The sequence below is a fragment of the Vulpes vulpes genome, chromosome 10, assembly GCF_048418805.1.
Source record: "Vulpes vulpes isolate BD-2025 chromosome 10, VulVul3, whole genome shotgun sequence".
NCBI lineage: Eukaryota > Metazoa > Chordata > Mammalia > Carnivora > Canidae > Vulpes > Vulpes vulpes.
Genome location: NC_132789.1, coordinates 9,429,540 through 9,456,716, shown reverse-complemented (window position 1 = coordinate 9,456,716; position 27,177 = coordinate 9,429,540). Strand labels below are relative to the sequence as shown.

The 27,177-nt window shown below is 47.2% G+C and overlaps 1 protein-coding gene and 1 pseudogene across 1 annotated transcript in view; one reads left to right on the top strand and one right to left on the bottom strand.

Annotated features, from left to right (window-relative positions):
* Positions 1-4,389, bottom strand: part of ALDH2 (aldehyde dehydrogenase 2 family member) — a 31,160-nt gene extending 26,771 nt beyond the window's left edge. The window contains exon 1 of the mRNA XM_026018899.2: positions 4,162-4,389. Within this exon, the coding sequence (XP_025874684.1) occupies positions 4,162-4,287 (126 nt within the window). The 5' untranslated portion in view covers positions 4,288-4,389. The remainder of the gene's footprint in view (positions 1-4,161) is intronic.
* Positions 4,390-4,501: 112 nt separating this feature from the next.
* On the top strand, positions 4,502-21,216 carry LOC112935249 (creatine kinase B-type-like; annotated as a pseudogene).
* The last annotated feature ends 5,961 nt before the right edge of the window (positions 21,217-27,177 follow it).

The following is a 27,177-nucleotide window of genomic DNA, read 5'->3' as shown; positions in this document are numbered from 1 at the left end:
TTCATCCAGTTCCAGATAATTCCTGAACTACTGCATCTATTGAATTGTTCCTTCCTACAACCATAGCACAAGTTGTTCTTTTATTTCCCCATGGATGGCAAGCTAGCTTCTTAGGTTTTCTCTAATGTAAATTATGGGCCAATGGTGCATGCTTATATTTCCAATGAGTTTCTACCTCATGGACTCTGTAATGCTTGACTTTTGGTACTGAGGATGTATTAATGTTGTAATCAGAAAGTTCTATACAGGGAGACACTTTCTTTAATTTCTTTTTTGTCAGTTTTCTCTTTAGTTCCCAAGGGCTGTGGTCAGGAAGCTAAGAATAGGGACACAATTTAAGTCACCCCAAACTCCCATTCAACTTTACCACAACCTAGCTCACCCCTTCAGAAAACAACTTAAAACTACAACAGCACCCACATAATGGAGTTACATCACTATTACCTCATAAGCTCAAAAGCATCACTGTTACCTCAGCCTTTACTTAAGGCTGTGTAAACATGGAGGCACTGGTCATGAAGAGCCAGGCTTGCTAAGGGCTGTATAAGGATGACCCCCACTCCACCCTCACAGCAACTCTATGATGTATATGGGATTTTTACCCCAATTTACAGATGTAGTAGTTGAGGTACAGAGTTAAATAAACTGTACCACGCTCTGTATCCCCCTCTTCCCTGCCTTGTTTTTCTCCACAGCACTAATTGCCTTGGCCAAGAATGCACTTCACTTACCTGTCTCCACCATCCAGGCCACAAGCTTTCCACAGGCAGGGATTCCTATCTGTTTTGTTCACTGGAACAGGGAGCACTCAGGAAATGTCTGTTGAATGAATGAACCTGGCCAAGTCAACACTAATGAGTGGCAGGTGGTCTGAGTACAGAGCGCAACACAACGGTACCTAACAATATTCTGGTCTTCATTATTATTATTATCAATCAACATGGGGAATCAGGAAAATGGCAGAATGGGAGGATCCTGAGCTCACCTTGTCCCACAGACATACCAAGATAACAGCTCCATCTATGCAGCCAACTCTGAAAACGACCTGAAGATTGGTAGGGCAGGCTTTCCCACAGTTCATCATATACAGGAGGCCATGTTGAAAAGGGTAGGAGGGGCAGACACACAGTTGGCAACCAAACCCCTGGCAAGACTAACCACAAACAGGAGGGTTGCCACAGCATGGAGAAGCAAATGCAAGAGATCAGATCCTACACTACGCATGCGAGGCACTGGGTACTCACAATTGAGAAGACAAATCCCCCTAATACCTGGCTGTGAAAACCAGTGGGGCTTAACTTCAGGAGCTTTAAAAATCAGCAGGGCTGATTTAAGTCACCAAGTCAGGAAAGAAAAAAAGAATGAAAAAATGAAAATCAGTTTGTTGATAGAGGTGTGTCCCTGAAACCGCCAAAGATAAGAAATGTTGATCTTCAAGAAGCCTGGCCATCATCAGCTCCCCCTACAGGTCCCTGCTTGCAAGCGGGGGAAGGAGAGAGTGTCCCGAATCTTCCAATCAATAAGTTTACCCCACTCTGCGCCCTCACCCAAGACAAGTAAAGGCAAGAGGACCCTAGGAAGGTGGACCAAACCACCTCCCTCTACCTCTTTTGGATTGAGAGAAGGAGGTGGGAAAGAGAAGACTTGCCACCTGCACCACTCCCACCCATGCAGGTGAGACCCAACAAGCCTGAACTGTGACATTCCCTCAAAAGCCCAAATACTCCTCCAAATGCCTTTGGCAAGAAAACCTACCCCGCAGAAGCAACTTCAAAGCCCGATGGAAGAACTCCTTCTTGGGAAGCTCAACTCTAGAACAGTTCATTAAACTTCAAGGACCCAGTAACACCTCAGGAAATGTCCAGGAATATGATGTAGTTTGTACCTAGAGCCCCTGGCTTCTAGAGACTCAAAAATATTCAGAGTAGGTTTTGGCATGCTTGCCAGCGCATTAGCAACAATGCAACTCTGAAAACAGCCCAAGAATTTTAAGAAGAGCCAGTTTCAACATGGTGAGATGCATTGCAACCTTGGGAAGAATAAAAAAGATATCAATGTACTAACTGAGAAAGATAACTCAGATACATTGTTCAATGAGACAGTGCTCCAGAACAGTAAGTGCTAATATGTCATTTATTTAAAAAAAAAAAAAAAAAAAAGAAAGAAAGAAAAAAGAAAAAAAAATCTGGTGCATGTTTGCTCACAGGCATGAACACACACACACAAAGAAAATGCAAGATCACAGACCTACCTGTTAACAGTGGCAGTGCAGTGGGGGGTGTGGGAAGCTTTACAGTACTCTGTATTTTTACAGCAAGCAATTATTACTTTTATAATCTCAAAAAACTGGATGCAAGGAGCTTCAAGGAGATTGCACTCCTCTCCCCCAACTTCACATCCCCAGACTAAGGAGAGCAAGGCTCATGCTATCTACAAGATCCCTGTGCATGTACGCTGGGATGCCATTTCCTCATTTCCATGTGACCACAGAGGAGGAAGATCTTTTTTTTTTTTTTTTTTTTTTTTTTAGGATTTCATTTATTTATTCAGGAGAGAGAGAGAGAGAGAGAGAGGCAGAGACAGGCAGAGGGAGAAGCAGGCTCCATGGAGGGAGCCCGACGTGGGACTTGATCCTGGGTCTCCAGGATCACACCCGAGGCTGAAGGCGGCATCAAACTGCTGAGCCAGCCAGGCTGCCCAGAGGAGGAAGATCTTAATTCGATCTTGTATCCACAAAAGGCCTGGGGTGCTGGCATCTTTCCCTTAAGGACATCTCTGCATAACCTTTCTGATGTTCAAGTCTCCCGAGCATGAACTCCTCATTAAGCAGCCTACCAAAAGAACAACAGCTGCTGCATTTGGGGCTTGTGTTCCATAAAGGGAATTTTATCTCTTGTTTTTATTCCCTCGCAAATGACTATTTGTAACACTCCTTACAGTTACACAGGTATGCCTTTACCCACTACCTGTATGCAGATTTGAAGCCCAGCTCTGGGCCAAATGAGCAGGTCCACTTGAAAGAAGTCCACCCAGGATTGGCTCTATGGCATCCTGAATCAGCACTGACCCCTCTATTCTAACCCAGAGGCACATCAATCGTAGCACAGAATATTCTGGTTAGAGGCTTTCTTTTGGGAGTCTAGATGTGAACCCCAACTTTGCCACTGGCTTCAATCTTTGGGCAACTCATGAAACCTCTCCGTAACTCTGTTCATCTATAAGATGGAGATGATCACAGTGCCCACCTCACTGGGCTGTTGTAAGGATTAAATAGCAAAACAGAACCATGCCAGGTGCACAGAGAAAAGGAGCTGTTATTACTGTAAGTGCTCACCCTCTGACCCACTTCCCACTTTACAAAAGAAGAAACTGAGGCTCACAGAAGGGTAGCTTGTTGCACATACAAAAACGAAGTCTTCACATCGATTTCCTTCTCTGTGAATTCCAGCACTTTACCCAAACTCAAAGATCAAAAGAGAAAATATTCCGAAGCAAGAATAGCAAGAATTTCTGCTTAAGCAGGAAACTGGCCTCTGGGAAGCGGTGTTATCCTGGAAAGCCCCTCCCCGGTTTGCTGGAAGAAAACCAGCTCCTCGGACGGCGCGGACACCACTTGGGGATTGCGCCCCAGAGGCGAAGGTCCCGCACCCTTTCCCAATTCCCAGCAGTGAGCGTGTGTGCTCCCGCCCCGGGGCCTGACCTTTTCCGTAGCCAAGGGGTGAACCTTGGCGGGGGAGGCCCCCTCCCTCTCTTGTTTTTCCATTTGCACTTCTTGGACACGGGCAAGAATTAAGGGTTAAGAGATGACCAAGGGAAAGACGGAAAAGCTCCTGCTAAGAGCGGACTTTGATGGGAAGGTCTCTGGGAGGGTGATGGTGGAAGCCCTGTGCAGACACCGCGGCGACCGAGAGGCTGCGGACGGGGGCAGAGAACACACGGCGGGCGCAGCGAAACGAACAAGCGGCCGCGGCCCCGGCCCCAGCCGGAGACCGGAACGGGGGCCGCCCGCCGCGGTGAAGGTGCCAAGCGGCCCGCAGGAAGGATGCGGAGGTGTGCGGGAAGCCGCGGCGCAGCGAACCGCTCCAGCCCCGCTGCGGACAGGGGGCCCGGGGCGGCCCGGGGCCTCCCGGCAGAACAAAGCCCCGCGGCCGGCGGCCTCACCTGGTTGTAGAAGACTTCGGGCTGCTGGTTGGGGGCCGGCACGGCCTGGGAGGAGGCGGCCGACAGGAGGCGGCGGCCCAGCCGGGGCCGGAGGCCGGCGGCAGCGAGCGCGGCGGCGCGCAACATGCTGCGGCGGGAGCGGGCCTGCAGGACCGAGCGCCGACGCCGTGTGCCGGGCCGCCCGCGGGCGCTGCGGGACCCGGGGCACCGCGGCCGCGACCTCCCCCGCCCGCGCGCGGCGGCCAATGGGCAGGCGCGGGGCGGGGCGCGGGCGCCGTGCCCGCCCCTCCCCCGCCCCCGCCCCGAGGCCGCGGCCCGCACCCGCTCCCCGCGGCCGCGGCGCGCACGGTGTAGCCCGGCCCGACGTGGACGGGCCTGACCCGGAGCATCCCGGGCCCCGACCTACTGCGGCTGACACTCCCGTGGCAGAGGCCGGCCTCGAACCAGACGCGAGGGGACTTGGGAGGGGGGTAAGGAACGGAAGGACGAATGGGTCGGAGACGCGGTGGGAGCAGAGAGCGCAGCTTCTACCCCCTGGGTCAGGAAGGGACACGTGAGACCCGAAGCGTCTTCAGAAGATCTTACACGTCGGAGAGGAGTGCACAGAAGGACGACCTGCTTGGCTGGCATCTTAAACTCACCGGTCTCTCTCTTTTTAAAAAAAAAATGTGTTTTTTATTATTTATTTACTTATTTATTTGAGACAGAGCATGAAGCGGGCGGGGAAGCGAGGGGGTGGGAGAGAGGGAAAGAGAAGCAGGCTCCTCCCTGAACTGGGAGCCCGACCCAGCCGACCCCAGGACCCCAGGATCACGACCTGAGCACAAGGCAGACACCTAACCCACTGAGCCACTCAGGGGCCCCCTCACCGGTTTCTCCTGGTATAGACAATGGACCACAAGAGAGCACGGGTGGGGGCAAGGATCTTGCAAACTGCTTAATTCCTGGAACATCCTGGAGCTGGGCGCCGGGGAGGCAGGGAGGAAGCAGAGCAGGTTCTCTAGGAAGGGGAACGGGATACAGGGTCAGATGTGTGCATTTCAACCAGATAGTATCAGTGAAAGTCTAATAAGGTTAAGAAACCTGGCAGGAAGATCTGGGCTATGTTTTGACAAAAAGGAAGCAGAGGAAAGGGATCTAGGCAGCAAGTGTGTAGGTTGCTATTGAGGCTCCAGCTCCTGGAACCTGGGCTGAAGAGGTCGACCAATGCCAGGTATCAAATACTAAGTATCAAGTACCAGGCAAAGGTGTTGATCTAAGGTCTGAAGGAGATTCACAGAGTGGGGTGTGTGTGTGTGTGTGTGTGTGTCTGAAGAGCTATTGTGATATCAAAAGGATAACACAATAATGAACAGAGCTGCTATAACAGATATGTCACAAAATCCCAGTGATCTACAATAAAGTCCCTGTTCATGTTGTGTGTCACCCAGATGTTCTCTCCAGGCAGGAGCTCAGGGAACCAGGCTCTTCTCCTTGTATGACTCTGATGTTAATACCTGATTCCCAAAGTCACCCTGGAGCTCAGAGTCACTTCAGACAACCAGAGTAGAAAAAAGCATTAAAGATGGCACACAGGATATTTTTATGGCTGAGCCTGTTTCATTGGCTCTTCAGTCATTTGGCCGTTCTTCCATATAAGGGAGTTTGGAAAATGAGCTGTGTGACCAGGAAGAAGGGGCAATAGGTTTGGAAATCAGCTGCAGATAGTCAACTGGAAAGTGAACTGCCCTCTTTTCTGAATGCAGCACTCATTTCCTCTTCCCCAAGACATCTTGCTTTTTTCACTTAATGAGGTGTGTGGAAGATGGTTCTGCACCAGCACACAATGAAAGTGTCCCTTTTCTCTTTAATATTTACAGAGAATTCCATGGGATTCATGTGCCATTTTTATTTAATGAATTTCCTATGGGTGGACTTTTGGGCTATTTCCAACCTTTTGCCATTATAAACAATGCCAAAATATATATCCTTGACTTACTTGGGAAAGTCATAGAAATGGAGCTGCTAAAATCAAAGGGTATTAACAATTTTAATTGTACATTGGCTCTGGAACAAGGGGTTTGAACTATGCAGGTCCATACACGTGCAAGTTTTTTAGAGTACTATAAATATATTTTCTTTTCCTTATGATTTTCTTAACATTTTCATTTCTCTAGCCTATTTTATTGTACAAATGAGGAACATAATACATATATAAAATATGTTAATTAACTTGATGTTATCAGAAGTCTTCTCGTCAACAATAGGCTAGTTAAGTTTTGGGGGAATCAAAAGTTGCATGTAGATTTTCAACTGCATGGGAGGGTCAGTGCCCCAACCTCTGGTTGTTCAAGGGTTAACTGTAGATATTGCTGTATTACCCTCCATAGAAGTTTGATTAATTTACAACTACCCCCCCATCTTATATAAGTTTCCTCACATCTTCGAAATACAATTTATCAGGTTTTTAATTAAAAAAATTTTTTTTAAAGATTTTATTTATATATTCATGAGAGACGCACACGCACACACAGAGGCAGAGACATAGGCAGAGAGAAAAGCAGCCTCCATGCAGGGAGCCCAATGTGGGACTTGATCCTGGGACTCCAGGATCACCCCCTGGACCAAAGGCAGGGGCTCAACTGCTGAGCCACCCAGGTGTCCCTGTCAGGTTATTTATTTATTTATTTATTTTTAAGATTTTTAGAAAAGATTTTATTTGTTAATTCATGAGAGGCACAGAGAGAGAGGCAGAGACATAGGCAGAGGGAGAAGCAGGCTCCTTGCAGGGAGCCTGATGTGGGACTCAATCCCAGGACCCCGGGGGGATCATGACAAGCTGAAGGCAGATAGATGCTCAATCACTGAGCCACCTAGGTGCCCCTATCAGGTTTTTTAAAGCTTTATTAATCAGATAGGTGAAAAATACCATTTCACTATATTAATTTGCATTTCTCTTTTCAGGAGTGAGCTTGAACATTTTTCTATATGAAGTCATGTGTCCTTCCTCTTCTACAAACTAACTGTTCAGGTACCTTGTTCATTTTTCCATTGGATTCTTGTTGGTTTCTTTAAAACTGATTTGTAAATGCTTTATATATATCAGTGCAATTAACATTATATGGTGCAAATATTTTCTATCAATCATCATTGATCTTTACCTAGTTTATGCCCTTTTTTTTTGGTTTTGGTTTTGTCTTAAGGTTTTTATTGTTGTTTGGGGCGGGGGGGGGGGGCAGTTTCTTTTCCAGTGTTTTCTTTTCTCTATTTTAAGTTTACTTATTTATTTAAGTAATGCCCACACCCATTGTCAGGCTCGAACCCATGAACCCAAGATCAAGAGTTGCATGGTCTTCTGACTGAGCTAGCCAGGCACCTCATCCAGTGTTTTCTTTTATATCTGTGGCTTTTATGTCATGCCTAGAAAGCCTCTTCCACTCAGATTATTTTTTAAATGTCTCCTATATTTTTTCTGTTATTTTTCCCTTTAACATTTTATTTATTTATTTATTTATTTATTTATTTATTTATTTATTTATTTGAGAGAGCAAGCAAAAGCATGGGGAGCAGCAGACAGAGCATACCCTCTGTTACTTGTTTTTCAACTTTATGGAGATATAACTGACAAAGTTGTGTAAGTTCACAGTTCCCTCATATATTGCAAAATGATTGCCACCATAGCGTTAGCTAACACTGCCATCATGGTACATAATTACTGTTTTTTTGTGTGTATGGTAAGAACATTCAAGGGGAACCTGGGTTGTCAGTCAGTTAAGCATCTGCTTTTGGCTCAGGTCATGATCCTGGGGTCCTGGGATGGAAGCTTGCATTAGTCTCTCTGTTCAGTGGGGGGGTCTGCTTCTCCCTCTCCCTCTGCCTGCTGCTCTTCCTGCTTGTGTACGTAGGTAGGTACCTAGGTATGTGCTCTCTCTCTGTCAAATAAATAGATAAAATCTTTTTTAAAAATTTAAGATATACTCTTTTAGCAACTTTCAAGTATATAAATATATAAAAACAATACTAGTCATTGTAATCACCATGCTGTACAGATCCCCAGAACTTATTCATCTTATAACCAGAAGTTTGTACCCTTGACCAACATTTTACCATTTCCTTCATCACCTAGCCCCAGCCTAAAGCCCCACCTTTTTGTCAGTTTGGCTTTTTTAGATTCCAAATGTAATGGAGATCATCCAGCATTTATCTTTTTTGTTTGACTTTACCTCACTTAACATAATGCCCTGAAGTTTCATTCATGTTGCAAATGGCAGGGTTTCTTTCTTTCTCCTGGCTGAATCATATTCCATTGTATTCATATACATTTTCTTTATCCATTCATCAATTGTTGGACACTTAGATTGTTTCCGTATCTCAGCTGTTGTGAATAATGCTGCAGTGAATATGAAAGTGCAGATATCTCTTCAAAATCATGTTTTCATTTCCTTTGGATATATACTCAGAAGTGGCATTGTTGGACCATATGGTAGTTTTGTTTTGTTTAGATTTATTTGTTTATTTTGGACAGCAAGTGCATGCAGGAGCGATGGGGAGACAGAGAGAGTTGCAAGCCGTCTCCCTGCTGAGCTCTGAGCCCTACGCAGGGTTGGATCCCACGACCCTGAGATCATGACCTGAGCCAAAATCAAGAGTCAGATGCTTAACCACCTGAGCCACCCAGGTGCCCCATGATAGTTCTATTTTTAATTTTTTAGGAAACTTCACACTGTTTTCCATGGTAGTTGCACCAACATACATTCCCACCAACAGTGCACAAGGATTCCCTTTCTCCATGTACCCACCAACACTTACTATCTTGTCTTTTTGATGATAGCCATTCTAACAGGTGTGAGATAATGCCTCATTGTGGTTTCGAATTGCATATCCCTGGTGATGAGTGATGTTGAACATCTTTCCCTGTACCTGATGACCATTCGTGTGTCTTCTTTGGGAATATGTTTGTTCAATTCCTCTATGTTTTTAATAAGATAGGGATTTTTTGCTTATTTTTTTGCCATTGAATTGTGCAAGTTCTTTATATATTTTGGATATTAACCCCTTATCAGATACATAATTTGCAAATATTTTCTCTCTTTCTATTCCTCTTACTTTTGTTGATTCTTTCACAGGGTAGAAGCTTTTCAGGTTGATGTAGCCTCATTAATAATTTTTGCTTTTGCTGCTGGTGCTTTTGAAGTATTTTACACTCTAAAATGTGATTCTTTTATTAATTTTGATAGGAAGGAAAGATTTAGAGATCCATTTTTTTTCTTTTTAAAGATTTTATTCATTTATTTGACAGCACAAGCAGGGAGAGTGGCAGAGGGATAGAGGGAGACAGACAGAGGCTCCCTGATGAGTAGGGAGCCCAATGTGGGGCTTTATCTCAGGACCCCGGAATCATGACCTGAGCCTAAAGCAGATGCTCAACTGAGTGAGCCACCCAGGTGCCCCTCTTTCTTTTTTTTTTAAAGTTTCTCAGTATATCTAACACAATTATTCAATAATCCCCCCCACACCATTATGAAAAGCCATCTTTTTGTATACTAAGTGCCCTTAAGTAGTTGAATATTCCTGAACTATATTCGGTTTCCTGGATCTGTCTCTTTATATCCCAGTAGGTTGCTGTTTTGATCACTGTACTTTTCTTGTAAGTCTTGTGCTATCATTTGTAGTATCATTTTTATCATTTCTCTTAACCAAGATATTTAAGCCTGGAGGTGACAAGTTTGCAAATGTACTTTGAGGGATCCTCTAGAGATGACATAGAAAATTGGTTGTAGAGAGGAGACAGGCCCGTGGCAGAGAGCTGACGACATGAGAGCTGACATGAGAGCTGACATGAGAGATGACAAGGGCCTCTTTAAAAGCAGTGGGGCTGGGCAGCCCCAGTGGCACAGCGGTTTTGCGCCGCCTGCAGCCCAGGGTGTGATCCTGGAGACCCAGTATCGAGTCCCATATCAGGCTCCCTGCATGGAGCCTGCTTCTCCCTCTGCCTGTGTCTCTGTCACCCCCCCCCCCCCCCCCCCCCCCCCCCCCCCCCGCTCATAAATAAATAAAATCTTAAAAAAAACAGTGGGGATGGAGGGGAGGGAGCACGTAGAGGTAGAATTGATGGGTTGCTGCCTGAAATCAAAGCGAAAAGGAGGAGCAGAAGATGGTGCTGGGTTTCTACCCTGTGCTGTTTGCCAAGAAGGGAAAGCTGTAAATTTGGTTGTGGGGAAAGGAGGAGGAAATTCGTTAGCTTACAGACATTCATATATGTTGTGGGCCGCAACGTGCCTGGGCCTGGGTCCCTGCCAGGGGACCAGTGCATGGGTGCATGGTTGTGTGTTGCCGTGCAGCATGCACTTTGGCTCACAGATTTATTTACCTTAGTTTGTCCATCCGTGATGCTCACCAGCTCCCACCAGCAGGTCTTAGTTTTGGGGGCCCGTCTTCCCCATGTCCATCCTACCCTCTGTTTAAGGAAATTTTACCTATCAAGATTCTGGCCAAATCCCATCTTCCAGAGAAGTCTTCCACAACCACGTTAGCCTTCATCAGCTGCTTTCACACAATCTTTAATTCAAAGTCATCCAAATGCTGCGACTAAAATCAACTGGATATGCTGAAACCTTAAAATACTTACAGCTCTGTGTGATTCAGGCTGTCCAAAGCATTAACTAAAATTGAACTCTCCACCTAGATTTCTCCCTGACAGCATGTGCTGGTCTTTTATCTCTTCTTTCTTTTAATTCATTTTCTTGCTCTTAAGGCTTTGTTCTGATTTTTTTTTTAATTCTCATTTTCTTTAGATCCATCTTTCTCTCTTGCTCCCCATTGCACTTTGTCTGTGGACTCTGCCAGGAAATGAGCTGACAAAAGCAAAGTCTCCTTGAAGGCAGAAGCATATAGCAGGGAGAGGAAGTAAGCAAGCAAAATGAAATTTCTTTCTAGCACGATGCAGCCAGGAGAGATGTGAACCCTTGGACGTGAGTGTGTCGGTGTTGTGTTCCCACTGTGCTGCGATCTCTGGGAGAAGCACCAGATTCAGGAAGAGTCATTTCAGTTGCAGAGACAATACAAACTCTGAGCTTTGCAATACTTCACAACATTTCATGGTTGGAGCCCAATTGTGTGTTTTCAGGTTGAAAATAATCTAGTTCCACCTTCTTTCTGTAACAGTTGGTAACTGAGGTATCCTTTGGAGTCGCAGAGTGGTGAGATTTTAACTATTTGGTTAGTTAGTATCTGTTTCTGGAACACTGACTCTATCTAATGGAAGCTTCCCCCCTGCCCAAACAATAGATGTGAGGTGCTTTAATTTTTTTATTTTAAATATTTATTTATTTATTTAGAGCAGAGGGGGAGGAGCAGAGAAAGCGAGAGAATCCTAAGCAGACTCCCCATCATTAAATGCAGAGCTTGATATGGGGCTCAATCTCAGGACCTGAGCTGAAATCAAGAGTCAGATGCTCAACTGATGAGCCACCCAGGTGACCCCAAAGCAACATTTAAACAGGAAGATATCCTGCCTTAGGAGCAGGAGAAAGATGTAGGCTAACGTGGTTGTGGAAGACTTCTCTGGAAGATGGGATTTGGCCAGAATCTTGATTAGCCCTAGGCCCAGGCTGCCCTCCTTATCTGCACATACACAGAAACTTGTGGCGCACAGCTGGCCCCGCACCCCACACATGCCACCAGGCTGACAGAGCAGACCTCTCCATGCCATGCTGGCTGCGCCCCAAAAGCAGTCTGAGATATTCCCAAGATTACCCAGCTTCAAGAGTAGAATCATTGGGAGAAATTCACATACTTTCTTTATGGCAGGACATGCTCCCCTTAACTAGATGGGGCTTCCTTTTCCTCCTCCTTTTCCAGGTGAGGCAGCCAGCACCTCTCAGGAAGCCCTACAGAGATCATAAAAATCCATGCCTCAGAGTAGAAAGAGCTCTGCCGTGCCTGATTTTAGGTTCAAGTTCAGTGACCTTAAGCAAGTCTCTTTGAACTTCAGGTTTCTCACCTCCAAAATGGACAGAGAAAAAGTAGTGGCTAATTATTGTAAGGGCTCAAGGTGTAATATTCTTGCACCTAGGCTGTACTAAATACCTAGTGGCTATTATTCTATCCAGGTGGTACAACCTCACTCCCAGGGGAGTCTAGTCATATGCCTCATCCTTGCTTCTCCAGGTGAGGTCCCCAAACAAATAGCAACGCCAGACTTTCTGAATTACACTCTGCATTTGAAGCAGGTCCTCAGGTGATTCCTTTGGACATTATAGTCTGAGAAATGTTATAGTCCTAGCTGGTCCCAGCTGGGCCTTAACCCTGGAGCTCCCACAGACCCAAATCTCAACTAAAGCACAGCCTCCTCTTTAGCCTCCATCACATACGAAACATGCACATGCCCAGCGAGCCTTTTACAAGCTGAGCATCATCTCATCTAATCCCCAAACTGTCTTGGAGGGGAAGTGCTGTGCTCTCCATTTCTCAAATGAGGAAACCAACTCTACTAGATGAAAAATGGCTTTCCAGTGTCGTCCAGCTGGTCTGTCACAGAGCCAGGATTCAAAACCAGGCCCATTTGAATCCAGATCCATAGCTGATAAAGACTCTCTCTTTAACCAGACTCTACCTAGGCTTCTCTGAGCTTCCTTCTTGAGTAGCCCTTAAACTTGGCCTGTAAAACTGCAGACTCTCAGCACAAAATATTTTTTAGCCTACCCTCCACCCCCACACCACCACATCAAAAGACTTGAACAAACACCAACATAGTTTCTAGCAACTCAAGGCTGCATCCCTAAAATGACCTCAGCCCCCAGGAAAGTTCTGCCTGAGAAAATTTAAGGCTGCCCACAGGAAGGTACTCCGCTCCAGCCAACACCCCAAGAGAAGGCATTTGTCTCCCAGTCTCTGGGAGGCTCGGGGCCCAACTTCAGTAAGCAAGTACCACTTAGCAGAACTCAAATGGGTTTCACGTGGACTAGCCCCCACTTCCTGCTTCTCATAGATCCACAGGAAATTCCCTGTACAACTGCCAGCACCCACCCCCTCTTCCCTTGAAAATGCCCACTATAAAAATGAAAGTTGAGGTCAGTGTATGCTGGATCCTCTTCCCTATCACAACAGTACCTTATTGATTAATGTCTATCCCACTGTAATTAGCGTCTGCCTTTATCTTTGACAACTCTTTACTCTGTGCTATCTAGTGCTGATATGATACAGAATTCCCAGAAGCCATTTCTCTACTCAGCCATCCTAGTTAAAAGAAATGCTGCTCCCATAGTACTTCTTTGACAGATGGTCACAGATTCAGACCTCGGGTTGCTATAGTCTGAGAATCCTTCATTTGTGTGCTCTGATACCACACCCATTAACAAAGTTGACAGAGGGTACAAGTCTGTAGCCATGTGGCAGCACAGAGGGCAGTATAAACACCAACTAAGATGTGTCAGAGATGTTCAGCCATTGCTTCCATTCTGGGCTTCCACAGAGTTTCACTACGACTGTAGAGGGGCAAGCTGCAACAGTCTGGCATGCCCACATTCTCCTTGGAGAGCTCTGCAGCCCTGGGGGGGGGGGGGGGTGACAGGCAGGGGATCTCTGAGCCACCAATGAAGACCCTGAGATGGGGGATATGTGGTGAGAGTACGGAGCCTGTTCTTTGAGATCATTTCCAGCAAAGTGAGGGAGCCCCAGCCAAGTGAGGATTATTCTGGAAGTATCTGAAATCAGGGCTTGTGGGAGCACTGGCGGCTTGCAAATGCCATGCCCACAAGTTGCTGCCGGGAGAATGAGGAGCAAAGAGAATGGGAAGGGCTGAAAGCCTCCATCAGAGTGATCACTCCTGAGGGAATCCTGAGGATGCTTGAGTGTCACGGGATCACTGGGGAGAGTTCAACCCTACAGGAATCCACCCCTCAATGCTTGTCAAGAGAGGAATGGAGGGATGTGTGTTCAGTTGCTTTGGGAGAGAATATTGCTGTGAGAAGGAAAAATTGTTAGCTGTTATGATCACATGGTGTCCCCTTTCTCATAGCTAAGAAGAAGACAGGTCCAGCCATGTAGGTAAGGTGGCAAGATATTTAGTGTTCCACAAATAAAACTGGTCAGGCATGATCATTACCACACCAAGCTTGTTCACGCCCAAGGGTGCACCCGAAACCACAACTGACACCGATTCCAGAGAAGTACAATGCTGAGAGCATCATCCCATTTATTACTACATTTGGCTTACCACAAATGCCAATTGTTTGTTGAAGGTAGAAAAAAACATCAGATTAGGACCAGGTTAGATTTCCTATATTCTCTTGATCCTTTTCTCTATATCCTCTTAAGGCCTTGCCCCTACTTCCTTTTCTTTTTTTTCTCTTTCTTTCTTTCTTTTTTTTTTAATTTTGCTGGTGATTCTTTTAGAGCTGTATGAAATGTTAGGAAACTTCAAGCCAACTGTAATCCTCCTTTATTCCTCCTTCATTCTGGTGAACTTGGGAGAACATAAAGATCTTTTTAAAACTCACATCAAAAAAAAAAAAATCACATCAAGTCCTATCACACCACTTTCTAAACTCACCACTTTGTTACATTTAGAATCCACACCAACTCCTGACCAAGTTCCTGGAGGCTCCACATGACTTGGCATCTCTGTTATTTCTGCTTCTCACCCCAGGCTTCCTGGGCTGCTCACCAGAGCCTTCTGGACCACCCTTGCCTGTTCTCGTCATCCATCAGTGGCTCAAAGGTGTCTCTTGAAAAGAGTCCCCTAAGCTCCCAAAGTACCCAAACCTCCACCTGCCCAGCAGTACCTACCAGAGCTTTTTCAGCAGAGGATCTGAGGGAACCATGGGGCCTATCTATTTTCATCTCTGTAGCTGCAATACTTGATAAGCAAAGTTAGCCTTAGAGGCCATGCCACCAGCCCAGGCACTTCCTTTTTTTTTTTTTTTTTTTTAAGATTTTATTTATTCATGAGAGACACTGAGAGAGAGGCAGAGACCCAGGCAGAGGGAGAAGCAGGCTCCATGCAGGGAGCCCGATGAGGGACTCCATCCTGAGCCTCGAGCCTGGATCCCGGGCCTCCAGGGTGACACCCTAGGCTGAAGGGGGCGTTAAACCAATGAGCTACCCAGGCTGCCTGGCACTTCCTTTTTTTAAACTCCCGCCTCCCTCCTGTGGCTGGAGGCAGAATTCTGCTGGAGTTTGCAAAAGCTTGTGTGCCAGGGTGGCTAGTGTTTTTTTTTTTTTTTTTTTTTTTTTTTTTTTTTTTTTTTGGTGGCTAGTGTTTTAAGAGCAATTAGTTTGGGGGTCTGAATTGAACTTTATTTTCCCAGAGCAGCAAGCAGTATGATTGAGGAGGGCTTGCCTCCCGAGACTTCGGGGTGGGGCACCAATCTCTGGTGGGCCCTTTCACAAGTCACCCGAGACTCTCCTGTACCCTGACGGCACAGAGTAGAGCTGTAGCTGTAGGATGTAGGTACTCTTGGGGCAGAGCGTTGCCTTTGAGGAGGTCGAGTCTGCAGTGCAGCAGATTTGAACAGTCCCTGCCCACCTGGACTAACCAGGAAAGGTCACCTAGATTTGGCCACATCATCACAAATTATGAGATTAGCAGACTGGGTCCTAATAGTCAGTGGCTTATCTCTGCATGCCACTTGGGTTCATGGGTCACCTATTTCTCGAAGAACTCAGACCTCAAGCAAGTGAACATTTCTACCTTCCCCAATGAGAGAATATTACTCTCGAAATTGTGATGGCATGCCATCTGCCATCTCCCCTCCTGCCAAATATGACTGAAGCAGGTGGCAGCGTGTGGAAGTTGTAGGGGCCCTCACACCCAGAGAGTGGGCCTTTGGTAACATCTACATGCGTGTCGGTGAAGTGGCTGATTCAGGACCTACCAGGGCTCATAGCATCTGCATACACACACACACACACACACACACACACACACACACACGTGTATAGGCCAATGCACTTGGTAGGATCCTGTGTAAACACAAGTGTCAAGAAGGAATTTACCACTGAGACAGAGGGGCTCTGGTGTGAACCTTTATTCTCAATTCCTTTGGAGAACATTCACTAAGTCTCTCTGATGTGTTTTTTTTACTCCTTGTGTCCCCAGAAGCCTTCTCCAAAATAATATCTTAGTGTTCTGTGCTGTGGACATTCAAACGAAGAAAATCAGATGCCAATGGCTTCGTGATTTTGGTTCATTTTATTTTTCTGGGAGTGCTCTGGCCCTGGGTCCTTAGGTTGTGACCAGTTGTGGCTGCCCCTCTGCTGGCCAGGGAGGGCCCTAAGGAGTAGGATGTACACTATTTGAGAGCAAGCACAGAGCTCTTAATATGTGTTCTGATTCCCACAGCCTTTACACCACATAGCCATGGACTGCCCAGCCTGGCGCCCAGACCAGAGACCAGTTTTCCAAGCTCTGTACAAAACCCATTCAGGGGCACTGGGTGGCTCAGTGGTTGAGCATCTACCTTCAGCTCAAGGTGTGATCCTGGGGTCCCAGGATTGAGTCCCACATCGGGCTCCCTGCATGGAGCCTGCTTCTCCCTCTGCCTGTGTCTCTGCCTCTCTTTGTGTCTCTCTTGAATAAATAAATAAAATCTTAAAACAAAATAAAACAAAAAGCCATTCAATTCTCACCCATCCCCTTCCTCCTTGCCTGAAACAGCAAACTGACAGAAATGTCATATGTAGGGACCCATAAAGGTTGAGTTCACAATGACTCTCCTAGGAGGAGCTGCCAGGAAGAATGGCTCATAACAGCTCTCTTCCTGGGGATGTCCCCTGACACCTGTGTGATAACTAATGTTTTGGAAGACTTCAGGCTATACCGGCCATCCCATGGACACCAGACTCCCCAGATCAATTCTGCAAGGTGACTTCTGCCACCAGGAGATCTCAAGGGTCAGATTTGGGAGGGAGACATCACGGAATGGTTAGGAGGCCAGACTCTGGTAATAAGGACCTGGATTCCTAAAACTCTGAGATCAGATGTTGCAGGCTGAGTGATCTTAGACAAATCATGTCACTTTTCTATGACTGTTTCCTCATCTTCAAAATGGGGTAGGAAGGGAGCCCCCTTATAGGGTTGATTCAAGGAGGAAACAGAAAATCACATTGTGGTAATTGTGCAACAATAGGCAGCTGCTCAAGTTTATAGGAGGTTGGGCAGCTGAAGACAAGGAAAGTTCAAACAAACCAGCAGTCCACAGCCTGTCTGTGCTCACTGGAATAATGCCATCAGTTGCCTGGGAGGCCATGGACAAGGCCACAATTTTTTTTTTAAGATTTTGTTTATTTATTTGACAGAGAGAAAGAGCCTGAACATGAGCAGGGGAGGGAGAAGCAGACTCCTTGCTGAGCAGGAAGCCTGATGTGGGTCTCTATCCCAGGACCCTGAGATCATGACCTGAGCCTAAGGCAGATACTTAACTGACTGAGCCACCCAGGTGCCCCAAGAGCCATCATTTTCATCACAACAATCTCTTTTTTTTAAGATTTTATTATTATTTATTCATGAGAGACACACAGAGAGAGAGCAAGAGAGCGAGCGAGAGAGAGAGAGGCAGAGACACAGGCAGAGGGAGAAGCAGGCTCCAGCAGGGAGCCCGACGTGGGACTTGATCCTGGGTCTCCAGGATCACGCCCTGGGCTGAGGGTGGTGCTAAACCCTGAGCCACCCGGGCTGCCCCATCACAGCAATTTCTAAAGCTGAAGCTTGCAAGGATGAGGAAGAGATATGGTTCGAAGGGCACATGGGAGGGCGGACTGCTTGGAAGAACCATCAGTTTCACAAGGAGGAGTAGAAACAACAGCTCAGAACAGAGATCTGAGGTCCAGCTGGGCCACAAGCTCCATAAGCAGCCCCTGCCTGGTATGTGAGGTGTGCCCAGTACCTAGTGAGGTGCAGTGGAGGACTCAGTGGTGGTGGTGACTACAGGGGTGACTCAGGATGTTGTGTGAGCAAGTGCTCAGCGAAGCACAGGTTCAGAAACATGGGAACATAGACATCAGCCCAGAGGACGGGGAGCATTACCAGCACGCGCAACTCAGGACAAGGAGCGGCTTGTACTTCACTCAGGGTCACAGCCAGCTCTGTCTCCAACCTGACAATGATCAAGGCTGGCTGGGACTCTGGGGAATCGCTGCCAGGATCTGTCCTGGGTCCAGCATTCGAGGCAGGCCCCTGCAAACCTCCTCCGTATTTGGCCCTAGAGGACCAAGAAACCAGGCCCTTGAGCCTGGGCTGCCCTCCCCATTACTGAGGCCTCTCAGCTAAGGGGTGGAGGCTGCCCTGTGAAGAGCTGCAGAAGGCAGGGGTCGCCGTGGCCATCGCACCTGCCCGCAACAGATACTCAGGAAGAGCCGCTTAAGGAATTGTATCACACTTGGAAAGAAACCTCTTTTGGGCAGTTCCTTTGCTTACTCTGTTTGCCTGACAGCCACAGCAGGTGGGGCATAGCTAAGGCCGTGGAGCCCCATGGCCCCATTGCCCCACTATCTTGGACAGGAGTTCACCAGGCCAACAAACAGTAAGTTCAGGACTCTGTTAGTGTCTCTTTTATATTTTTGAAAAACTGCCCAAATATTTGCAAGCAGAAGTAAAGCAAAGTTATTAATGTCAAGGAGCCACGATTTCTGGCCGAATGAGGAAGTGTCAGTGTCTGTAGATAGCTCAGTTTGGAGTCCGTGACTTCCACCTCAGAACCTAGCCTATGCGAGGCCCCTCAGCCTCCTATCTTATTTCCTGCCACGTCCACCCACAAGGTGGGTGGCTTTCTGCACCCGCAGCTGGGACTGCTCCCTCTCCACGCTCCTGGGTGATGGATGTCTGCCAGAGGCTTCCCAGAGGCCACATGGGGCTTCACCCCTGGACATGGGAGATGCAGCCAGAGACGTGCCCGGTAGACACAGGTGATTTCCAGGGAGAAGATCCAGAACAGACAACATTCACGTGCACCTCAGAGCTAGTCACCACTGCTGTGGTGGTGGTTGCACAAGTAACTTCCAGGCATCCCTTTACTCCTGCGGTCCAGCCCACTCTGGGCAGGCCTGGCTGCGAGGCAGGAGCAGTTTTTTAGATCTGAGCTGGCAGCTGGCCCAGGGCTTCTGGAAATGAGGTAGTGGCTCTGAGCTCCTCACAGGCTAGCGAGGGTGCCCTCTCTGTTGCTGGCCCAGCCTCACATTGGCAGGGAGCCTGGGAGCAGGGTCAGGGTGCCGGAGCCCCCTTGTGGGCAATGGTTATTGCAGTGGGGATTCTAGAGTCTGAAACTCACAAGCTATCCGAAAAGGTTGTAAGGGATTCTTTTATTTTTTTCCAGTTTTTTTGAAACTAAACACAATTATACAAATAATGTATCTCATTAACAGAAAAGGTATACATTTTCAGATTAAAAAAGGGGAAGCTGTTCGTCTGCACCTCACCCGGAGCTGCGGATGGACCTGGTGCCACTTCCCCGCCCAGCCACCTGCCTGCCACCCGCCTGCCGCCCCGCCGCCACCACACCCTTCTCCAACAGCCACAACACATTGAAGCTCCACTTCCCGGCCGAGTTCCCCGACCTCAGGGGCCACAACCAAATGGCCAAGGTGCTGACCCCTGAGCTGTATGCGGAGCTGTGCCCCCAGAGCACCGAGCGGCTTCGCGCTGGATGACACCATCCAGACCGGCGTGGACAACCCGGGCCACCCCTACATCATGACCGTGGGCTGCGCAGCAGGCGACGAGGAGTCCTATGACGTGTTCAAGGAGCTCTTTGACCGCATCATCGAGGACCAGCACGGCGGCTACAAGCCCAGCTACGAGCATAAGACCGACCTCAACCCCAACAATCTGCAGGGCGACGACGACCTGGACCCCAACTATGTGCTGAGCTCCCGGGTGCGCACCGTCGCAGCACCCGTGGCTTCTGCCTCCCATGGCAGGCACTGCCTGGGCAATAAGCAGCCGCGGGGAGTGCGATGCCAGCCAGCAGCTCGCCCTGGAAGCTCCGTCAAGCCTGGGCGGCCAGTACTATGCGGTCAAGAGCGTGACCGAGGCGGAGCAGCAGCAGCTCATCGACTACCACTTCCTCTTCGATAAGCCTGTGTCGCCCCTGCTCCTGGCCTTGGGCATGGCCTGCTACTGGCCAGACGCCCGCGGCATCTGGCACAATGACACTAAGACCTTCCTGGTGTGAAAAAAAAATTTAAAAAAAAATCTTCCTGGTGTGGATCAGCGAGGAAGACCACCTGCAGGTCATCTCCATGCAGAAAAGGGACAACGTGAAGGAGGTGTTCACTCGGTTCTGCAACGGCCTTACCCAGATTGAAACACTCTTTAAGTCAAAGAATTACGAAGTCATGTGGAACCCTCACCTGGGCTATATCCTCACCTGCCCATCCAACCTGAGCACAGGCCTGCGGGCAGGTGTGCACATCAAGCTGCCCCACCTAGACAAGCATGAGAAGTTCCCGGAGGTGCTCAAGCAGCTTCGGCTTCAGAAACAAGGCACAAGTGGTGTGGACACAGCTGCTGTGGGTGGCATCTTTGATGTCTTCAACGCAAACCGCCTGGGCTTCTCAGAGGTGGAGCTGGTACAGATGGTGGTGGATGGTGTGAAGCTGCTCATCAAGATGGAGCAGTGGCTGGAGCAGGGCCAGGCCATTGATGACCTCGTGCCTGCCCAGAAGTGAGGCCCCAGCCCGCATCTGCCACCACCACCAGCCCCACTGCTTCCTAACTTATTGCCCGGGCAGTGCCCGCCATGCACCCCGCTGATGCTTGCCACTTGGCAGCTGAGCCCTTAGCCTCGTTGTAGAGACTTCTGTCACCCTTGGTAGAATTTAATTTTGTGATGGCTAAGATGTTGCTGATGCTGAAATAAACTAGGGTTTCGGCCTGTAAAAAAAAGGGGGGGGAGTGCTGGGAAGAAACGAGTGCCTGGCTCAGTCGGTAGAGCCTATGACTCTTGATCTTGGTTGGAGTTGTGAGTTCCAGTCCCACATTTTGTATAGAGATTACTTAAGTGAATAAATAAGCTGCTTTTTAAAAAGGGAGACAGGGACTCCTGTGTGGCTCAGTCGGCTAAGTGTCTGACTCTTAGTTTCAGCTCAGGTCATGATCTCAGGGTCATGAGATACAGCCCTGCACCGGGCACCTTGTTCAGTGTGGAGTCTGCTAGAGATTCTCCCTCTCCCTCTGCCCCTGCTCCCCACTTCCAAAGAATTAATAAATAATAAATAAATAAATAAATAAATAAATAAATAAATAAATAAATAAATCTTTTTAAAGAGTATACAGTGAACATCTATGTTAAGAAATAGATTTCTTCAGCATCATTTTGGAATTTCACTGACACTACTACCTGGATTTATCTGACCAGGCTCCACATAGGTTCTTCCCAACATTTTGCTATTACAATCAGTGTTGCAGTGAACTGCCTAGTATCAGATCTTTTGTCCCCTCCTACTTACTCCCTTGTGACCAAGTCCCATGAGTGGAACTGCCATGTTGATGCTGTGCACCTTCTGGAGATTTCTGGCACGTATGATCAAAAAGCTCCACAAGAAGCTGGTCTGAGTTTCAGCACAGGATGGGGCTAAAGTACCATACCTGAACCCTTAGAGAGGAGCACTTTCTTTTTTTTTTTTTTTAATTTTATGAGGTTTTTAATTTTTTTAAGATTTTATTTATTTATTCATGAGAGACACAGAGAGAGAGGCAGAGACACAGGCAGAGGGAGAAGCAGGCTCCATGCAGGGAACCTGATGTGGGACTTGATCCCGGGACTCCACCATCACGCCCCGGGCCGAGGGCACGCACCAGACTGTTGAGCCACCCAGGCATCCCTAATTTTAATTCCAGTATAGTTAACATATAGTGTTATATTAGTTTCAGGTGTACAATATAGTGATTCAACACTTCCATACATTACTCAGTGCTCATTCCTGATAAGTGTATTTTTTTTCCTTAAGTGGGCTCCATGCTCAACATGGGACTTGAACTCACAACCTCAAGATTGAGAGTCTCATGCTCTCCCTACTAAGCCAACCAGACACCCCTGGAAAGTGTCCTATTCAATTCCTATCACCTGTTTCCCCCATCCTCCCAACCCCCCTCTGGTAACCACCAGTTTGTTCTCAAGAGTCTGTTTCTTGGTTTCTTCTCTTTTTCCCCCTTTGTTCATTTGTTTTGTTTTTTATATTCCATATGAGTGAAATCATGTGATGTTTGTCTTTCTCTGACTTATTTCACTTAGCATTGTACTCTCTTGCTCCATCCACGTCATTGCAAATGGCAAGATTTCATTCTTTTTTACGGCTGAATAATAAATAGTACATTGTACATATACACCATATCTTCTTTTTTTTTTACACCACATCTTCTTTATCCTTTCATCTACATTCAGATTTATTCAATAATTTGGCTATTGTAAGTAATGCTGCAGTAAACATAGGGGTGCATGTATCCTTTCAAATTAATGTTTTTGTATTCTTTAGGTAAATACCCAGTAATGCGGTTACTGGATCATAGGGTAGTTCTATTTTTGATTTTTTGAGGACACTTCATACTGTCTTCCACAGTGGCTCCACCTGTTTGCATTCCCACCAGCAGTGCATGAGGGTTCCCCTTTCTCCACATCCTCAACAACACCTGTTGATTCTTGTGTTGTTGATTTTAGCCCTTCTGACAGGAGTGAGTTTATAATCTCATTGTGGTTTTGATTTACATTTCCCTGATGATGAGTGATATTGAGCATCATTTCATGTGTCTGTTGGCCATCTGGATGTCTTTTTTGGAGAAAAGACTGTTCATGTCTTCTGCCCATTTTTAATTGCATGTTTTGTTATTTTGGTATTAAATTGTGAGGAGCACTTTCTTTTTATTTTTTATTTTTTATTTTTTTTTTTTAGCACTTTCTTTTTAAAGAGAAAAGAACTAGTCAGTATCAGCTCAAACAGGTGTGAATCACAGAGGGTTTGCTTAGTACTCCAAACACGTTGGACCACCTTTGTTCTTGGTACAGAGATTCTTGTGAGATATTTGCTTGGTCTCAAGGGTTTGCTTCATTTTTGTGAAATCAACACCACTGATTTGAATTACCATTCCCAGAAATAGCTCTTTTACATGGGCTTCCACCCTTTGAGGGGATCAAAGAATAAAGTTTTCTGTGGACATGCTGGGGGAGGAGGGTGGTCTAGGGCTAGACACTAGAACCCCAGGGACAGAAGCCACCAATGTGGGTTTTTTCTGGTATCTGATTTTTCTTTTTTTAATTTTTAAAACTATTTATTTATTTATTTATTTATTTATTTATTTATTTGAGACAGAAAGACAGAGACATAGGCAGAGGGAGAAGCATGCTCCCTGCAGGGAGCCTGATCTGGGACTCAATCCCGGGATCCCACCCCGAGCCCAAGACACTCAACCGCTGAGCCACCCAGGTATCCTTGGTATCTGATTTTTTTTTAATTAATTTTTATTGGTGTTCAATTTACCAACATACAGAAAAACACCCAGTGCTCATCCCATCAAGTGTCCACCTCAGTGCCCGTCACCCTTGGTATCTGATTTTTAAAGATGACCTAGTAGCAGAAGTGGTCCTCAGCAGCCCATGACCTTTTGGACTATGGAACTTTGCCTTCTCCTGCCACAGAGGCTGGTCTTTTCCTTCCAATCACCTCGACAGAGCTTGAGACTCATTCCACTCTGAATTTCAAACTTCACCAAAGTAACAGATACAAAGCAAAGACAGGGACTCAGCTTCTTGGCAAGAACATCATCTTGCTTCACCTGCTAAGTGCTCTCAGCAAACGGTTAGGATTTGAGGTTCAAAGGCAAAACAGACAGGTGGCTCCAGGTCAGAGCAGGCACAGGGAGAAGCACTCAGGAGGGCTTTCCTGAGCACCAAGATCCTCTGTGAGGACCCAGTCGGCCACATGCATTGATGGATCCTGCTGGGATGCAGTCTACCCTGGTGATCTTGAAGCCTCAGCCAGGGGCCCAGGACCATGTTCTTCTTGAGCACAGCCACCTGCTCAAACAGGACTTCACCAGGGCTACTGAAACACCCAGAAGATTCCCACTGAGCAGTCTGTCTACCTGTTTCCATTGGATGTGTTTATTCCTTGCCTCGGTTCAGGTCACCGGCTGGCAATATTCCTGCCCTTTACTCAGCCTTCCAACTGGGACATGGTTGAAGGGGATGGGAGGGCAGGAAGGAGCCTATTAAAGATAGGAAATAAAACACTGATTTACAGTGGTAAATGAATATTTTGCCGTTCCTTTTCTAAAACATAGTGACTCTCCCTTGACCTGAATGAAATTCCTTGGTGGGATGTGACCCTAGTACTGTAGCAATCCTTTGGAAACAATGAAAATGCAAATGTGAACACTGTTGGCAGAGAGAAGGAGCCCCTCCAGGCCTGGAGGTCAGCAATCTACTGGGACCTAAAAGAGAGGGTGTACAGGGCACTTCCTGCCTCCTGCTTCTGTCTTATGTGGCCTCTTCATCTTATTGTTTATTGTCATTGATTGTTTATCTTCTAAGTTCGGAAGAGGGAAAAAAAAAGTATTAAAATACCTGTCTGAAATTTGCCTCGTGGGTGAGATTTATGTATGGAAATCAAATGCAGAAGCACAAGGCCCTCCAGATGTCATCGCATTCTCAGAGACCAGAGCCCCCCCCCCCCCCCCCTCCCCGCCAGGGGTCTGGCCTGAGAAGGAGGAGCTGCAGGGAGGCAGTGCTCCAAGTGAGGTGCTGGGGGCTGGGTCCTATCAAAATGGGAGCAGGCCTCTCCCTCTGAAAACAAACAGCCAGTGGATCTTTTGCTCCTGGGGCTGTATTGCACTAGAAGCTCCATGTTCCCTGAATCTGGAACAGACCAATTAAATATCTGAAAAGGAGCAAAGGCATAACAGTGACTCCCAGGTGCATATTCAAAATTTCGAATACCCTGGAAGTGGAGCCAGGGCTCCTTCCAAGCTGCACTGCCCTCTGACACTGTCATGAAGGTTTTTCCTGAAGCCCAGCCATGAACCTCCTTTGTTGAGAGTAAATAAACTGGAACTGGAGGGCCGAAGACTCACAGAAGCCAGCTAGGCCTGAGTCTCACCTGGCTCCTGTGTTCCCTTGTTCCCTGGAAGACTCCCATCCCGAGCTGCTTTCTTGCTCTGGCTCCAGCCTGCCACCCGAAGCTGTCCTCCCTCATGAGCACTTGAAGTCTGTATCAGTGTTCCTGCAGCCCATGGAGCCAGGGGAAGCCTGTGAGCACAGGATGGGGATGGACATCCTTGGAGAGGACTAGAATCTCCTTGTATGCTCGTGAAAATCTTTTTTGTTTTTAAAGATTTTATTTATTCATGAGAGACACACAGGGAGAGGCAGAGACACAGGCAGAGGGAGAAGCAGGCACCACGCGGGGAGCCCAATGTGGGACTTGATCCTAGGACCTCATGACCTGAGCCAAAGGCAGACACTTCACCACTGAGCTACCCAGGTGCTCCTGCTCAGGAATATCTTAAAGAAGGAAAGTTAGTAGCATACAGACATGCTCAAAGTTCACGCAGATGTGCACACTCAACATTGGTCAGTCCTGCTCAGGATCAGCCTCCAAGGGTAGGCAAAGCTTACATGGTCCTTCAGCCTTGGCTTTTTCCTCTCCCAGGAAAAACACATCCGAGAACTACAGTGGGTGATTTTTTTGTACTTTGGCCTGTGGAAAATAGTGAAAGGGATTGGAAGGCAGGAAGTAAATAGCCAGAAATGAAATGATGCCAAAAATAATGATGTCAGCATCATTGGGCTGGAGAGAGAATCTTTGGATTTTGTGGGTGGGGTAAGCCTGAGGAAACCTGGGGTGGCCGAGTCCTAGCCAAGATGGTGATAATCAGTTCACTCCCTGCAATCTCCATATCCCAGACACCCATGTATCCCACCTTCCACCATTGTTGGCATTACTAAAGTTATAATGAATCTTCTAGAACATGCTTTGTGAACATAGGAGACTGAAGGATCTGTTAGCGTGCCTGATAGGAACTGGTCCCAATCCATGTGGCTGCAGCCTCAGCTGTTTTGATATGGTGCATAGGCAGATCCCTGAAATAGCTTCCTTTATGATGGGCAACTTCATTCCTCCAACAAGTAACCCCAGATTTCTAAACATAGCTGCTGGCCAGGTAAGTAGGAAGTCCAGCCTGACAGTCAGGAACTCTGGCCTTTAGTCGGCCCACCAGGTTTAGGGCCATTCCTGCCATACCGGGCCAATATACTTGACCAGGCTCTTCCTCTGTGGAACAGGACATGACTACCCACCTGTCAGTCAGGACTACTGAGTTGTAGCAGTAGTACAACTGTTGCTAACTAAAGGCAAAAAGGAACTGAATGGAAAGGTCCTCAGGAGCTCAGGTGCCCTAGAGAACCACATGGACAGGAAGCTCAGCAGTGCTGCTGGGGAGCCATTGAGTACCAACTTTTCTTCTTGAACTCTTCACTTTCTGAATTCCAGAGAGTCTGGCTGGCCTTGCTTGCCCTTGCTTGGCTGGCACCCTGACAGTTATGCCACTATATTCAAAGAGGGGGGAAAGGAGTGCCCTCAAATGAAACTGGGGTGCTGCCACTGAGAAAGGAGACTAAACCCTAGACAGCTCAAATCCAACCAGTGTCTGCAACACCCACCTGACTGGGTTGCTGTAAAGATGAAATGTGATGACACATGTAATATAAAGTGTCACAGAGAAGCAGCTGGGCTGCACTAAATGCTAGTGATTATGAATATAATCACCATCACTTCTCCTTGGGAGGGCACTAGCTGGCTTGACTTCTACGTGTATATTGGGCCTGGTCTAAGGATATACTTCCAGAAGCAGTACATGCACTGGTCTGGTTGTATTAAGCTCATTAGCTCAGAGTGCAATGACCAAGGAGCAAAAGGCCAGATTAACTGGAACAAATAAAGTAGGCTGGGGCAGGAGAAGTAAGAAGCAAGGGATTCTGAGGAAGCAGAACAAGGAAATGGATCTAATCGTGTCCTTGTGTACATGTTGGGGGACCCACAGAATTTGTG